This window comes from Gorilla gorilla, chromosome 13, assembly GCF_029281585.2.
Source record: "Gorilla gorilla gorilla isolate KB3781 chromosome 13, NHGRI_mGorGor1-v2.1_pri, whole genome shotgun sequence".
NCBI classification, from domain to species: Eukaryota; Metazoa; Chordata; class Mammalia; order Primates; family Hominidae; genus Gorilla; species Gorilla gorilla.
In genome coordinates, this window is record NC_073237.2 from 121723362 (window position 1) to 121740061 (window position 16700).

The window sequence follows — 16700 nt, forward strand, 5'->3', positions numbered from 1 at the left end:
TGAATTAGCTTAATTAAGCACATGGAAATTCTCAAGAATAACAGAATTCTTGTATCTTTTATTTAGACAATGAAATTGTATGCTTCTTAAAAGTTCAAATAGCTGAAGCAATTAATTTACAAGATAAGAATCTAATGGCTCAACTTCAAGAAACAATGCGTTGTGTGTGCCGTTTTGATAATAGGACTTGTAGGAAACTGCTGGCTTCGATTGCTGAGGACTACAGGTAATATACCCCACCTGTTCAGCTTTTAAACCTAGTTGTTAGCTGCAAGTGTTTTCTTTTTTATCCTTATTTCAGAAATGAATCTAGGCTTCCTACAAAGTGCTTGGCTATATTTTCCTGGATGTAGATTTCTGTGTTAGTCTGTTCTCACGCTGCTGATAAAGACATACCCGAGACTAGCCAATTTACCAAAGAAGAGGTTTATTGGACTTACAGTTCCATGTGGCTGGGAGGCCTCACAATCATGGTGGAAGGTGAAAGGCACATCTCACATGGCAGCAGACAAGAGAAGAGAGCTTGTGCAGGGAAACCCCCCTTTTTTAAAACCATCAGATCTTGTGAGACTTATTCACTATCACGAGAACAGCACAGGAAAGACCTGTCCCCATTGATTCAATTACCTCCCACTGGGTCCCTCCCACAACACATGGGAATTCAAGATGAGATTTGGGTGGGGACACAGCCAAACCATATCTTTCTGCCCCTTGCTTCTCCCAACTCATGTCCTCACATTTCAAAACCAATCATGCCTTCCCAACAGTTTCGCAAAGTCTTAACTCATTTTAGCATTAACTCAAAAGTCCACAGTCAAAAGTCTCGTCTGAGACAAGGCAAGTCCTTTCTGCGTATGAACCTGTAAAATCAAAATCAAGTTAGTTACTTCCTAGATACAATGGAGGTGCAGGCATTGGGTAAATACAGCCGTTCCAAATGAGAAAAATTGGCAGAAACAAAGGGGCTACAGGCCCCATCCAAGTCTGAAATCCAGCAGGGCAGTCAAATCTTAAAGCTTCAAAATGAACTCCTTTGACTCCATGTCTCACATCCAGGTCACGCTGATGCAAGAGGTGGGTTCCCATGGTCTTTCTTTTTTTTTTTTCCCCTGAGATGGAATTTCGCTCTTGTTGCCCAGGCTGGAGTGCAATGGTGCGATCTTGGCTCACTGCAACCTCTGCCTCCTGGGTTCAAGCAATTCCCCTGCCTCAGCCTCCCAAGTAGCTGGGATTACAGGCATGCGCCACCACGCCTGGCTAATTTTGTATTTTTTAGTAGAGATGGGGTGTCACCATATTAGCCAGGCTGGTCTTGAACTCCTGACCTCAAGTGATCCACCTAACTCAGCCTCCCAAAGTGCCGGGATTACAGGTGTCAGCCACCACACCCAGCCAGGGTTCCCGTGGTCTTAGGCAGCTCTGCTCCTGTGGCTTTGCAGGGTATAGCCACTTTTCCGGCTGCTTTCATGGGCTGGTGTGGAGTTGCTGGCTTTTCTAGGTGTACGGTGCAAGCTGTCAGTGGATCTGCCATTCTGAATTCTGGAAGACAGTGGCCTTCTTCTCACAGCTCTACTAGGCAGTGCCCCAGTAGGGACTCTTTGTGGGGGCTCCAATCCCACATTTCCTTTCCGCACTGCCCTTGCAGAGGTTCCCCATGAGGACCCTGCCCCTGCGGCAAACTTCTGCCTGGGCATCCAGGCGTTTCTATGCATCTTTTGAAATCTAGGTGGAGGTTCCCAAACCCCATTCTTGACTTCTGTGCACCCACAGGCTCAACACCACATGGAAGCTGCCAAGGCTTGGGGCTTGTACTCTCTGAAGCCACAGCCTGAGCTCTGTGTTGGCCCCTTTCAGCCATGGCTGGAGCGGCTGGAGGGCAGGGCACCAAGTCCCTAGGCTGCACTCAGCATGGGGACCCCGGGCCTGGCCCATGAAACCATTTTTCCTCCTAGGCCTCTGGGCCTGTGATGAGAGGGTCTGCCATGGAGACCTCTGACATGCCCTGGAGACATTTTCCCCATTGTCTTGGGAATTAATATTCAGCTCCTCATTACTTACGCAAACTTCTATAGCCAGCTTGAATTTCTTCTCAGAAAATGGGATTTTGTTTTCTATCGCATTGTCAGGCTGCAAAGTTTCTGAACGTTTATGCTGTGTTTCCCTTATAAAACTGTGTGCTGGCCAGGCACGGTAGCTCATGCCTGTAATCCTAGCACTTTGGGAAGCCAAGGCAGGTGGATCACCCGAGGTCAGGAGTTCAAGACCAGCCTGGCCAACATGGTGAAACCCTGTCTCTACTAAAAATACAAAAAATTAGCTAGGTGTGGTGGTGGGTTCCTGTAATCCTAGCTACTTGGGAGGCTGAGACAGGAGAATCGCTTGAACCTGGAAGCGGAGGTTACAGTGAGCTGAGATCACGCCACTGCACTCCAGGCTGGGCAACAAGAGTGAAACTCTGTCTCAAGAAAAAAAAAAAACTGAATACCTTTAATAGCACCCAAGTCACCTCTTGAATGCTTTGCTGCTTAGAAATTTCTTCTGCCAGATACTCTAAATCATCTTTCTCAAGTTCAAAGTTCCACAAATCTCTAGGGCAAGGGCAAAATGCCACCAGTGTCTTTGCTAAAACATAACAAGAGTCACCTTTGCACCAGTTCCCAACAAGTTCCTCATCTCCACCTCAGCCTGGACCTTATCGTTCATATCACTGTCAGCGTTTTCGTCAAAGCCATTCAACAAATCTCTAGGAAGTTCCAAACTTTCCCACATTTTCCTGTCTTCTTCTGAGCCCTCCAAACTGTTCCATCCTCTGCCTGTTACCCAGTTCCAAAGCTGCTTTCACATTTTCGGGTGTCTTTTTAGCAGTACCCCACTGTCAGTACCAATTTACTGTATTTGTCTGTTATTATGCTGCTGATAAAGACATACCTGAGACTGGGCAATTTAACAAAAGAAAGAGGTTTAATTGGACTTAACAGTTCCACGTGGCTGGGGAGGCCTCAAAATTATGGCAGAAGGTGAAAGGCACATTTCACTTGGCAGCAGACAAGAGAAGAGAGCTTGTGCGGGGAAATTCCGTTTTTTAAAACAATCAGATCTCTTGAGACTTACTATCACGAGAACAGCACAGGAAAGACATGCCTCCATGATTCAATTCCCTCCCACAACACATGGAAATTCAAGATGAGATTTGGGTGGGGAATACAGCCAAATCATATCAATTTCTAAGCAACATATTTGGATATTTACTCTGGAAATGTAGTTACAAATGAGCAGTTCCAAATAGAAGAGTGCAATTTACTTCAGCTTTGCACAAAAGCAGGTAAAGAGGTATGCATATATTTTGAGGCCAGGAAAACTAGAATATCATATTTCTTTTTTTAGTGGTGATAGGAAAGCCTACTTTCCTGGACCAGAGAAGCAGAAGTAAGTAGCCTTAGGAATTGCTGTGCTTTTTCTGCTGCCAGTCCCCTGCTCATGATTATGGAGAAAAATGTAACTGAGATGCTTAGGTAGTGAGGAGGCTTCAAGGCTTAGGGAATGGGCACTCTAGTGAATGTGACATTTAGACTATAAGCAAGTAATTGGTGGGGGATGTTTGTGACCTAGTGACATATAACCTGTATTTGTTGTTATTGTTGGTCATCTGTAGCTGTCAATTTCCTATTAAGTATGAGGTCCTATAGCTCCAGTATAAAATACACCAAGTATGCAGAGGGGCTTAGTAACATTTAGTGAATTAGGTAACTAAGTCTTCAGCCCCATAGATCCTCCCAAACAAAATGCAAAATGGGTCTGTTCTGCAGCTGGCACCATGATCAGTCTCTACCATGTCTGCAGCCTGACATGCTACTTTGTATATGTGCTACTGAAGAGAGCACAGACATGCTACTTTGTAAAACCAGTCTGTGCAGTAATTTTTCTAAAGAAAAGTTAGGACGCTTATTCTTCAAAGAGAGTATGCACTGAATATATCTGATGTCATGCAAAGTATTTTTCCTTTTAGAAAAAGAGCCCCATATATTGCTTATCTCACTCGTTGTCGACAAGGACTACAGACCACACAGGCTCACCTGGAAAGGCTATTGCAAAGAGTTTTGCGGGACAAAGAAGTGGCCAATCGATACTTTACTACTGTCTGTGTGAGATTACTGCTTGAGAGCAAAGAAAAGAAGATCAGGGAATTCATTCAAGGTAACTCAATACCTTTAGTTTAAGCATCTCTTCACCTGTAATACTGTTGGGAAGATTTAGAAATACTGTTTTGTTTTGCTAGTTTGTTCAAGTATCTGCATGCCTTAAATACCCAATTATTTTATGGAATCTTAATAAATTAAACTTTGATGTCAAACCAATAAATTGCATTTTTCTCCTGGATTGAATATCTGTAGCTTACTTTTTAAATTGGGGACATTGGTAAATTTTTGAATCTATACAAATTTTCTCATTTTTTTTAAAAAGCCAAACATATTTTTTTTAGAAACTTTTGAGACGGAGTCTTGCTCTGTCGCCAGGCTGGAGTACAGTGGCGCAGTCTCAGCTAACTGCAACCTCTGTCTCCCTGGTTCAAGGGATTCTCCTGCCTCAGCCTCCGAAGTAGCTGGGATTATAGGCACGCGCCACCATGCCCAGCTAATTTTCGTATCTTTAGTAGAGATGGGGTTTCACCATGTTGGCCAGAATGGTCTCAATCTCCTGACCTCGTGATCCGCCCACCTCGGCTTCCCAAAGTGCTGGGATTACAGGCGTGAGCCACTGTGCCTGGCCTAGAAACATATTTTTATAACAAATTCCTTGCACTTAAACTTTCACATATTTCTTACTTTTTCTCCTGATTTAATTATATGGCTACATATTGTCCTAAAATAAACTACACTGAAACACTTTTGGCTTTAAGATCATGGTGTCTCCGTAGCTAGTGATTAAAATTATTTCTATGATTTCCTTTTTAAAATTATTTAGATAGTTTTTATTAAACTATTTAAAAATTATTATTTTGCTTTGGAGACTTTCAGAAACTCACCGCAGCTGACGATAAAACTGCTCAGGTAGAAGATTTTCTGCAGTTTCTTTATGGTGCAATGGCCCAGGATGTCATATGGCAAAACGCGAGTGAAGAACAGCTTCAAGATGCACAGCTGGCCATTGAGCGAAGCGTGATGAACCGGATTTTCAAGCTTGCCTTCTACCCTAATCAAGATGGGGACATACTTCGCGACCAGTGAGTACTTCTATGTTGAGTGCCTATGTGGAACTACATAGGGATCTACCAGGTAGCCCATATTTTAGGCAAGCTATATGTGTAACTTAGTATCTGATTGTAAAAGGAAATGCATTGGTTACCATTTTTCACCTGTCAGAGTTACATGATCACAAAGAATGATAATACCCAGTTTTCAGGGATGTGGGCAGTCAAGCTGGAAGGAGTAGAAATTGGTATAGCCTCTTTGGAAAGCACTGCTGTTTACTCTGCCTTAACTAATCTTCCCTTCCTTCTCGTGATTAAATCTTACTTATGCTTCAGGTCTTGACTTAAGTATCGTTTCCCTGATGAAGCCTGTCCTGACTAGGTTACATCCTGTTAGGGCTCTCTCAGGCCTCGGTGCCTTTCTTTAGTACTTGCCACAGTTGCCATTTGACATCTGTTTGAGTCATGGTTTCTGAACCCAGCGCTACTAACATTTGGGGCCAGATTGTTGATGTGGGAGGCTGTCCTGTGCATTATAGGATCTTTAGGAGCATCCCTGACCTCTACACACAAGATGCCAGTAATACCCCACCAATTGTGACAACCAAATGTCTTCAGACATTCCCAAATGTCCCTTGTGGGGGCAAAATTCTCCCCTGTTCTTTTTTTCTTTTTCTTTTCTTTTGAGACAGGGTCTTGCCATGTCACCCAGGCTGGAGTGCAGTGGCATGATCACAGCTCACTGAAGCCTCAACCTCCCAGGCTCATGTGACAAGTGATCCTCCTACCTTGGCCTCCTCCCAAATTGCTGGTACTATATAGGTGCACACCATGACACCTGGCTGATTTTGTTTTTATTTATTTATTTAGACGGAGTGTCACTCTGTTGCCTAGGCTGGAGTGCAGTGGCGTGATCTCAGCTCACTGCAGCCTCTGCCTCCTGGGCTTAAGCGATTCTCCTGCCTCAGCCTCCCAAGCAGCTGAGACTACAGGCATGTGCCACAATGCCCCGCTAATTTTTTTTGTATTTTTAGTAGAAATGGGGTTTCACCATGTTGGCCAGGCTGGTGTCGAACTTCTGACCTCAGATGATCCGCTCGTCTTGGCCTCCCAAAGTGCTGAGATGACAGGCATGAGCCATTGCGCCCAGCCTTGTTCATTTTTTGTAGAGACGAGGTCTTGTCGTGTTGCCCAGGTTGGTCTCAAACTGCTAGACACAAGTGATCCTTCTGCTTCAGCCTCCCAAAGTGCTGGGATAACAGCTGGGATAACAGGGCATGAGCCACCATGCCTGGCCTCTCCCCTGTTCTTAATCACTGGTTTGTGTGATCCTTTGATGAATGTTCTCTCCACACTGGCTTATTCCCTCTGTGAGACCAGGAAATAATGCTTTTATTAACCATTCTAACAGCACCAGGCACAGTGGTTGGCTTCTAATATATGCTCATTATATATTTATTAAGAATGAACAGTTGGTCGGGCGTCATGGCTCACACTTGTAATCGCAGCACTTTGGGAGGCCAAGGCAGGTGGATCACCTGAGGTCAGGAGTTCGAGACCAGCCTGGCCAGCATGGTGAAAGCCCATCTCTACTAAAAATACAAAAATTAGCTGGGTGTGGTGGCATGCATGTATAGTCCCAGCTGCTCAGGAGGCTGAATAGGGAGGATCACTTGAACACAAGAGGCAGAGGTTGCAGTGAGCTGAGATCGCGCCACTGCACTCTAGCCTAGGCAACAGAGTAAGATTCTGTCTTAAAAAAAAAGAGAGAGAGAGAATGAACAGTTAAGTATTTGAATACCAGAAAATGCCTGGAATTATATGGCTTGTGAGTTATATCTCAATAAAGCTGTTTAAAAATATTAATCCTGGCTGGGCGCAGTGGCGTATGCCTGTAATCCCATCGCTTTGGGAGGCCGAGGCAGGTGGATCACCTGAGGTTCAGGAGTTGAAGACCAGCCTGGCCAACATGGTGAAACCGTGTCTCTACTAAAAATACAAAAATTAGCCAGGCATGATGGCTCACACCTGTCATGCCAGCTACTTGGGAGACTGAAGCAGGAGGATTGCTTGAACCCAGGAGGCAGAGGTTGCAGAGAGCCAAGATCACACCACTGCACTCCAACCTGGACAACAGAGCGAAGCTCTGTCTTTAAAAAACACACACACACACACACACACACACACACACAAAACAATTAATCTTGGAAAAAATTAACCTGGAATAGTAATAGCGATTATTTTTGGATAAAGAGACTAGGGAAGATTTTGCAGTTTTATTTTTCCTCCTCTGTATTTTCTCCTTTTTTTGAGATAGTCTTGCTCTGTCGCCCAGGCTGGAGTGCAATGGCACAATCTCGGCTCACTGCAACCTCCACCTCCCAAGTTCAAGTGGTTCTCCTGCCTCAGCCTCCTGAGTAGCTGGGATTACAGGCACATGGCACCATGCCCAGCTAATTTTTGTATTTTTAGTAGAGATGGGTTTTCACCATGTTGCTCAGGCTGGCCTCGAACTCCTGACCTCAAGTGATCCGCCCACCTTGGCCTCCTGAAGTGCTGGGTTTACAGGCATGAGCCACCCCGCCCAGCCTTCTGTATTTTCTTGAGCACTGCTTCATAACCCTGTTTCTGACCTCAACCATGTTAAAGTTGTTACCATGCTTCTTAACAGTTACAGTGGCTTACTGTGCCTGACTCCCAGGGGTCCGTGTAATAGGATCCTCGGGGTGTGGGTTATGTTTGTATGAAATATTTTTCATGGAGATTTTCAGATGTTGCATAGATATTTGAGAGAATTCACTTTCCTGTGAAATGGGTTAGGATCCTTCCAATCTGCCTTCCTCATTTGTTTATGGTCTCACAGTGTTTGGCCCACCCCAGTCTTCTGTGCTTAATATGCCAGATGGGGCCTGTTTTCTCTCCAGAGCACTAGTTTTTGCCTTTAGGCATAGGATAAGGAATGGGGACATTCAAACCATATAGACTACAAACAGCAACTTTGAAGGAGATTATCTTTCCCCACCCTCCATGGCATTTCTGTGGGGTTTATAGAGGGTGGAAAGCCAACAGAGGAATTGGAAGGAACACGAGCAGCCAGGAAGCTGGGTTCAGCCCCTGCTACTGACACCTTTGTAGCTTAGGCAAGCCTTTTCCCTTTTTAAGCCTACTTCTCTTCATCTACAAAGTGAAAGGTTGGGTGAACGGTGGAGGCCCTTCTCCATGTAATTAATATCTTTGGTTTCTGGCTTTTGATCCTTCTACTTCCTCTCACTTTTCCCCCCTCTCCTTCTTTTCCTCTACCTCACAAAATAATGTGTCCAAGCAGCTCCTACCAAGGGCTCCTCTCCTTTCTCCCTTGCAGTGCTGTCTGGTCCGGAGAGGAAAGACTCCCTCCCCTCCCTGCATCCCCTTGGCTCATTCAGCATTTCTGAGCAGATTGGAAAGAATACTTATCTAAGAGGCTCAACTCTAACTGTAATCCATATCTAGCTGTAATCCATATCTAGTCAACATGTTTCATGTGTTTTGTAAAAATCAATGATGACTGTTTGTGTACCGTATTTTCTGAAATGAATATTTACATGTGTATTTTGGGGGGTTTTCAGGGTTCTTCATGAACATATCCAGAGATTGTCTAAAGTAGTGACTGCAAATCACAGAGCTCTTCAGATACCAGAGGTAATACAGGTTTATATAGCATGGGTAATGTTAACTAAATGCTGCGTGTTATTATACCATATAATGTCACCACGTTTTCAAGGAACTGAAATATGATAAAATATAAAACATCATTTTCACTCTATGTAATTCAGTCTAACTGCGAAGTTCCTGAAGATGCTTTCAGGGATTAAAATTCCCTGGTATGAAATAGTAGAAAGCCAGTTGTGAGGAGCCCTTCCTTGATGCCACTTCTCAAGCCAGCCCTGCTCTCAGGGGCAGTACCTCTCCATCAGTGCTTTTATAGTCAGGTTTCTACAGAAATGTTTTGAAGAAGTGGGAGGCTGATAGCACTCCAAAGAGTGAGATATGCTGTCTCAGGAGAGGTCACTGAGTCTGCATGTGATCTCAGATTACCTTTTAGTCATTGATATTAGCATTTTTACCTGTCCTACATCTCTTAGAAAATAAGAAAACATGAAAATTTCAGGTATTTGAGCTTTCTGGTTGTTTTTGTTACAACCCCCACTAATGAGACATGAATTAGCATAAAATTTTAAATTGTCTTTGGTTTTTTGAATCTGTTATTTCTGGAATTATTGCAACAATGGTACATATTTTTAAATTAACCTCTTTTATCACGTGATAAATCTAGTTCCTGTGTAGAGCCAGTTTAAGCTAGTTTTAAGGAAAAGTCCTCTTTTAGTAGTTTGTACTTCTGGAATCAGCTACTAAATGTAGAGAAGTTCCATTCTAGCTATTTAAGAAAGAGAATGGTTTGAAATTTTGTGAATTCTAGCTTCTGTGCTGTTGAATGCCCTTTTTCTATTAATGGATATCTGGTTTGCTGTATTTTAAAATTCAGAGCAACTTATTTAAAAGTTTTAAAGTTACGCTTCAATCTTTAGTGAAGGGGAAAGGGGCCTGCAATATGGTTTTACCAAAGAGAGGAAAAAGCAACCACATTATCCTCTGCCTCCTGACACGGAGGTTGCAGTAGTCACTGTGCGGGGTTTCCACTGGATTCAGAATCTGTATATTGTCTATGGTCTCACTTAGGTTTATCTTCGAGAAGCACCATGGCCATCTGCACAATCAGAAATCAGGACAATAAGTGCTTATAAAACCCCCCGGGACAAAGTGCAGTGTATCCTGAGAATGTGCTCTACGATTATGAACCTCCTGAGCCTGGCCAATGAGGACTCTGTCCCTGGAGCGGATGACTTTGTTCCTGTGTTGGTGTTTGTGTTGATAAAGGTGGGCCCCTTACTACTATCAGTTAAGGAGTTATGTGGCATTCTGAGCAGGTGGCACAGGGCTTCACACAACCGTAGATATCTTGGCTCTTTTCCAAGTCACAAGCTCTGGGTTACTCAGAAAGAAAGTGTCTAATGTCAAGATTTGTTCTTTTGAGACAGAATCTCACTCTGTCGCCCAGGCTGGAGTGCAGTAGTGTGATCTCAGCCCACTGCAACCTCCATCTCCTGGGTTCAAGCAATTCTCGTGCCTCAGCCACCCAAATAGCTGGGATTACAGGCGTGCGTCACCATGCCCAGCGAATTTTTTTTCGTTTTTGCTAGAGACAGGGTTTCGCCATGTTGGCCAAGCTGGTCTCGTGGTCTCCAGCTGGCCTCAAGTGATTCGCCCGCCTCAGCCTCCTGAAGTGTTGGGATTATAGACATGAGCCACCGCGCCCAGCCAAGATTTGTTCTTACCTTAGGATTTTCAAAAGAAAGGATGGGAGGACTAGATTCCTAGATGAACATTTTCAGCTAAAAAGCAGTGCCTAGGTTGGGCACGGTGGCTCACGCTTGTAATCCCAGCACTTTGGGAGGCTGAGGAGGGTGGATCACGAGGTCAGGAATTCAAGACCAGCTTGGCCAAGATGGTAAAACCCCATCTCTACTAAAAATACAAAAATTACAGGCGCCTGTAATCGCAGCTACTTGGGAGGTTGAGGCAGGAGAATCACTTGAACCTGGGCGGCAGAGCTTGTAGTGAGCCGAGATCACACTGCTGCACTCCAGCCTGGGCAACAGAGTGAGACTCCATCTCAAAAAAAAAAAAGCAGTGCCTGAAGTTCTTGGTTGGGGTTCGGTATATAATTATTGAATGAATGGATGAGGGCAGGTTCTTTATATTATACTTTTACCGTCTTCTTTAATATGGAATTCCTTGCAGTACTTGTCATATAGGCTACCAAACTTACCAGTCTCCTTCCTCTTTTAGCTTCTTATTTTGTAATTGTAGTATAAAAGTACTGACATCTCTAGTTCTTGTTGACTTTAAAATTAAAGTTTCATCATTTAAATGGTTTATTTTGAACATTTTGAGGGTGACCATGTAGTTTGGGTGCACACAGCCACTAAGTGATCATATCACTTGTGTGTTGCAGTCAGCTCAGCCCAGCTGTTGCTGTCTAAAGTGTGTGTGACATATGTCTTACTATTTCTTAGTGTTGTGATATTTCTACAACCTGAATGCTTAGCTTGGAGGGAGAAACCCATGGGGTTGGCCGTCACAGCTCCTCCTGTTGGCCATCGCTCTTCTGTCTTCCACACGTGATAAATCTAGTTCCTGTGTAGAGCCAGTTTAAGCTAGTTTTAAGGAAAAGGCCCTAGCTCTTCCTCTTAACCATTTAACAGCCTGTGCCCTTTCTCACCACATGAAAAAGGTAAAAAAATTCAGGAGATGTCCTCTGTTACCTCTGGCAACAGAGGGCATGTCATCTTTTTTAGTTTTTTCTTTCTCAGCTTATTCTCCCTGGACTTACCAGATATAACTCAATTTGCTTACAGCATTTATTTTGTTATCTAACATTCTGAAATCCTGGGATGTTGAGTAAGACCACAGAGATTAGTTCAGCCTTCTTAGAAACCAGTGAGGTTAAGGACTTGCGAGGATAGAAACCTCTGGATAGATTAGCTGAGATTAGAACCTGGGTTGCCTTTCCAGCATATTATTGCTACTCATGGAAACTAGGGTTCACAGATTATTTCCAAGAAATAACTTTGGGGTTGTTTTCGAAAGGATTGGTATGTCTTTCATAGAAGAACATTCGAAGAACACTTAAATGATTTTGCAGAGCTATGACATCTGAGTAATTGACTCTTTTTTATTTTTCACTTCTCTAGGCAAATCCACCCTGTTTGCTGTCTACTGTGCAGTATATCAGTAGCTTTTATGCTAGCTGTCTGTCTGGAGAGGAGTCCTATTGGTGGATGCAGTTCACAGCAGCAGTAGAATTCATTAAAACCATCGATGACCGAAAGTGACCAAGACCAAGGCCCACCAAGGCAGCAGACTGTTAATCAGACAAACAGATATCTGAGAAGGCGCATCAGCTGCTTTGAAGGCTGAAGATTGTTTTGTATGATACTGCACAGCATCAGGCATTTTAAAGCAGATCTTTACTAAACAGGTTAATGAGCTAACAAGCAGGTTCTCTCGTCTTTGGGCTCTTTCCTTTCTGAGTTGCATATTCTATTTTCTTGTCCCCAAGTAGAGACTAGTACTACAAGAAGGGACCACATTTTTCAAGTATTTCTAAGTATTAAAAAACAAGACAAAAATCTCTTAGGAAATTTCTAGACCTCCATTCTTGCATACCCTTTCTTTCCTTTTATTTTAAAAAAGAACAGTACCCCTCTTTTAAGATGCTGTCTTACATTAACGAGCATCTAATGGAAAGAAGGTATGAGTTGCACTGAGGATTAGAATAGTGGTGCATTAGTGGCATTATCTATAAATACACTCACCTAAATTGAAAAGCTAAGAAGGAAATGTAAATATAATATATATTTATATTTGATGTAATATGGACATCTGCAGATTCTAATAAACAAGGACTATTGCTGATAGTAGGCTGTGACATACTGTCTTGTGAAATGGTTTCCTTGACAAAATTTAAGCTGAGCTTAAAAGCAAAAAACAAAAAGTACACAGAAATATTTATTAAAATGTAATACAGTTTATTGAACTTTCTAGGTATGGAGTTTGATGGACAGGGCTGCCTTTAATGAGTGTGAAAGTCACTAAGTCACTTAGACATCTCACCGTGGAAGTTTGTGAGCCTGCATTAGGAGATAGACTGATTACCATACATGATGTAAAAAGGAACAGTGGATAGCTCATACTTTATGGTGGTTCTTCTCCTCCGAAATAATATACTGCAGAAATCCCAGACAGAGCTCCTTACAAACCTTTAATTGTAATATATTTTTGATGATTATTCACATTGAATGCACAGACCAAGAATTCAGTGAATGTCATTTTTTAAAAAACTAATTTGTATTGTCTGCTCTAGTGATACAAGTTTTACTAGTGATAAACTATTTTAATCAACCATACTATTCTTATGGAAAAAAATATCTATTTTGGCAGGTTTCTGTGCCTTTATTTCCCTCTTCTGAAAAAAAGTCTGTGTTTTCATAGTTTGGTTTGCGTTGTATATCAATAATTAATCAGGAATGGGTTTTGGTGCCTGAAAAATTGGCCATGGAGGCACACCAAAGCTTCAAGCACAAGTCTTGTACGTGGGCCATTACTGTCTGGTTTCACTTTGTGTGTTTCCTAAACACATTTAGCTGCTTTTATAACAAACTCAGCCCCATAGTTGAGTCCCTTGTTGTTGGGAGCATTTCCAGGCATCTTTTAAGGGAACTGTGACAAACAGCCTCGGGCAGATGAATACGAAGGCTCTCTGTTGTCTGTCTCTGAGATCTTTGTGTCTGGGAATGCCTAAAGATTTTATTTTTTTTTCTTTGTTTTTATTTTATTTTTTTGAGACAGAGTCTCACCCTGTTGCCCAGGCTGGAGTGCAATGGCCCGATCTTGGCTCACTGCAACCTCCACCTCCCAGTTCAAGTGATTCCCCTGCCTCAGCCTCCCGAGTAGCTAGGACTACAGGCACGCGTCACCAAGCCCAGCTAATTTTTGTATTTTTAGTAGAAACGGGGTTTCACCATGTTGGCCAGGATGATCCTCAATCTCCTGACCTCGTGATCCACCCGCCTTGGCCTCCCAAAGTGCGGGATTACAAGCGTGAGCCACCCTGCCCAGCCAGAAACTAGATTTTCTTTATGCCTCCACCCCTTCTTATTCGTTTACTTTACAATACCAAAATAACAAATTGCATAGGAGTGTGGGATGTGGTTTCTGCCTTCTAGAGAGAGATCAGAATTAAACTAGTACTATGAAATGTCCTTTTGAATGTTAGGTCAAGAAATCCATGTACAGAGTCGTGCGCTTCATTGGCTGTAACTGTCAAACTTGCCTTGTATTAGAAGTTAAATCCCATCGTAAATACATCACGAGGCCAGCTGTGTGATTTCTGAGACCTAGATGAGAGTCCATTTACTTCAGCCTTTGATTCAGTAAATGTTAAGCAGCAGAAGACTTCGAATGGTTGAAATTCATTGTTACAGGATTTAACTCATAAACCAATGAGAGATTTTTTTTTTCTCTGCAATGGTTGCTAAGTCTATTCCATGTTAACACTGTGGAAATAAATACGAAGATGTGGACATTGCATCGGGGCTCTTTTCTGTGGAAGAGAAGGTGGTGGGATTGGGGTGAAGGGCTACACTGGAGGCAGGAGATAGGGCTGTGCTGTGTTGGAGCCAGGGCTGAGGGTAGACCCCCCAGAGATTTGGCATCTGTGACACCTGTGAAATGGGTTTGGGTGCTCATGACTCCGTAGCTGGCGGAGGAGCACAGCACAGCTGTTGCAGGGGCAGCTAAGGTTTCCTCTGAAAATCTGTCAGGAGCAAGGACTACTTTGGCATTAACCATCACTGTTTGATTTCTTGACAGGTATGTGAGATGGGGAGTGATTTGATTTTTTTTTTTTTTTTTTTTTTTTTTTTTTAGAAAAGAGGAGTAGTTGTTCCCCAAATGTTTCTTCCTCCACTGCCTTCCAGTACTTTCTTTACATGAAAGATTAGTGTAAAAGTGCAAAATCAGCCCAGGAAACATTCAGCAGCCACCAGTTACTACATAGAATTTATAAAGTGGATGTTAAATGGAGAGAGAGTTGGCTCAGGTCCCCTGAAATCTTGTAGGATTAACTTCTCTGAGGAAAAGAAAAATCAGGTTTGCATTTTGTATTAATATTCTGCTTTTAGAAGTAATAGAAATACAAGTTGAAGATTGTCTTTACTTACAAAATTATATTTTAATTTTTTTTGAGACACAGTCTTGCTCTGTCACCCAGTCTGGAGTGCAGTGCTGTGATCTCGGCTCACTGTAACCACCATCTCCCAGTCTCTAGTGATTCTCATGGCTCAGCCTCCCTGGTTGCTCAGATTACAAGTGTATGCCACCACACCCAGCTAATTTTTGTATTTTTTGTAGAGACAGGGTTTCGTCATGTTGGCCAGGCTGGTCTCAAACTCCTGGCCTCAAGTGATCCACCTACCTCGGCTTCCCAAAGTGCTGGGATTATAGGCGTGAGCCACCGCTCCCAACCACAAAATTATATGTATATATATTTAAACATGTCAAACATTTTGCTTTCTCCATTTTAGGTAAAATCTCAGCCACAGTAATTGCTTTCTTCTGCTTTTTCTTTATAAAAACCTGCTTATGAAAGCCTTCTGATACAGATAGTTAAATCGCTGTAGTAGGAGGCTCAGGTTTTCTAAGGGATTGCAAATGTGCTGCGTGGTTTTTCTTTTCCTATGTCCTGGAAGCCTTTGTTTAAAGTGGGCTTTACAAATGTGTCCCTGAGGTGCGTGAGCAAGAGAACAATCTCAGCCCCAATACAGGGGCTGTGTTCTTGCCGTAAGAATCTGTAGCTGACTGGTGTGCTGAACCTGGGCACTCTTTTTCCTATTGTTTGCCATGGAAATTTCCACTTTGGACCGAGTAAGGTCAACTAGGTGTTTTAAAATTGTTTTTCTCCTATGTGATTGGGTGTGAAGAGGGAAAGTGGGAATACACTCAGAATTATTACTGGATTGCATAAAAGTGATAGAAGTGTAGTGGGGTTCACTTCCTCAATTGGTGCTTCCCAGATTTTTCTCTCCTGTCTCTTCCTGCTTTGTTTCTTTAAAGAAAAGGCTGTTGTCTCTCTTTTTAAATATTTAAGTCTAGTGAGTTTATTTTGTATGCAATTGCTTTAATTTTAAGGGAAGTAAATCTGAAACGATCTTGAAGCCCAAAGGATTTTTAGTAAGTGGATTAACAGTGTTGAGGTATTTGCGATTACTTTAAATGCCAAAATGCTTGAGAACTTTGCCAGGTTAAAAATTATTTAATATATTTTAGAATGTAGGTTAGAAAGTAGTAGGACAAGGAATAGCTTTATTACTCTTGAGAACACTTGGATAAATGAAAATATAGTTTGCTTCCATGTTAAGTTGTGGTTGAGCTATGGAGTGACCCTGGAGCTGCCGCATCCCACGGGCCTGAGCTCAGCAAGGGTTCAATTCAAGAGAGATGACGTCTCCACTTGGATAATGGCAGACAGTGTGGGTAGCGGCCATGCACTAGGGGAATTCATCTCTGTCAAATTAATACTCTCCTGTCTACTGGATTCTTCTTGTGCTTCACCTGGATTAAAAAGCTGTACTGCCTCTTTTGAAATAGATAAAACCTTTCTATAAGTCTCAATTAATGAGCTTGCACAATCTTGTATATGTACAGGAAACCCATCCTGTCTCCTAATGTGATTAGTACTGTAAAATATTCTATAAAACTGATTAAAAAGGGAGAGCAGTTTGATTCACTGGGTTTTATGTTTCTGTCATCTATTTTATATTCAGAAGCATTTCTGAAAACGTATTTGACTTCCGAATGTTCTGATGTTCTCCGTGAATTCACACACATCTTTTTTATCTGAACAATAAGGGTG

The 16700-nt window shown here is 42.6% G+C and overlaps 1 protein-coding gene across 21 annotated transcripts in view; it reads left to right on the forward strand.

Moving 5' to 3' along the window:
- The window catches only part of GAPVD1 (GTPase activating protein and VPS9 domains 1), a 109597-nt gene extending 95222 nt beyond the window's left edge, over positions 1 to 14375 (forward strand). For all 21 annotated transcript variants that reach the window (XM_019034020.4, XM_019034022.4, XM_019034021.4 and 18 more), the window contains 6 exons: positions 67 to 226; positions 4007 to 4194; positions 5008 to 5221; positions 8794 to 8866; positions 9905 to 10102; positions 11980 to 14375. In XM_019034020.4, the coding sequence (XP_018889565.1) occupies positions 67 to 226; positions 4007 to 4194; positions 5008 to 5221; positions 8794 to 8866; positions 9905 to 10102; positions 11980 to 12120 (974 nt within the window). In that variant the 3' untranslated portion in view covers positions 12121 to 14375. The remainder of the gene's footprint in view (positions 1 to 66; positions 227 to 4006; positions 4195 to 5007; positions 5222 to 8793; positions 8867 to 9904; positions 10103 to 11979) is intronic.
- The last annotated feature ends 2325 nt before the right edge of the window (positions 14376 to 16700 follow it).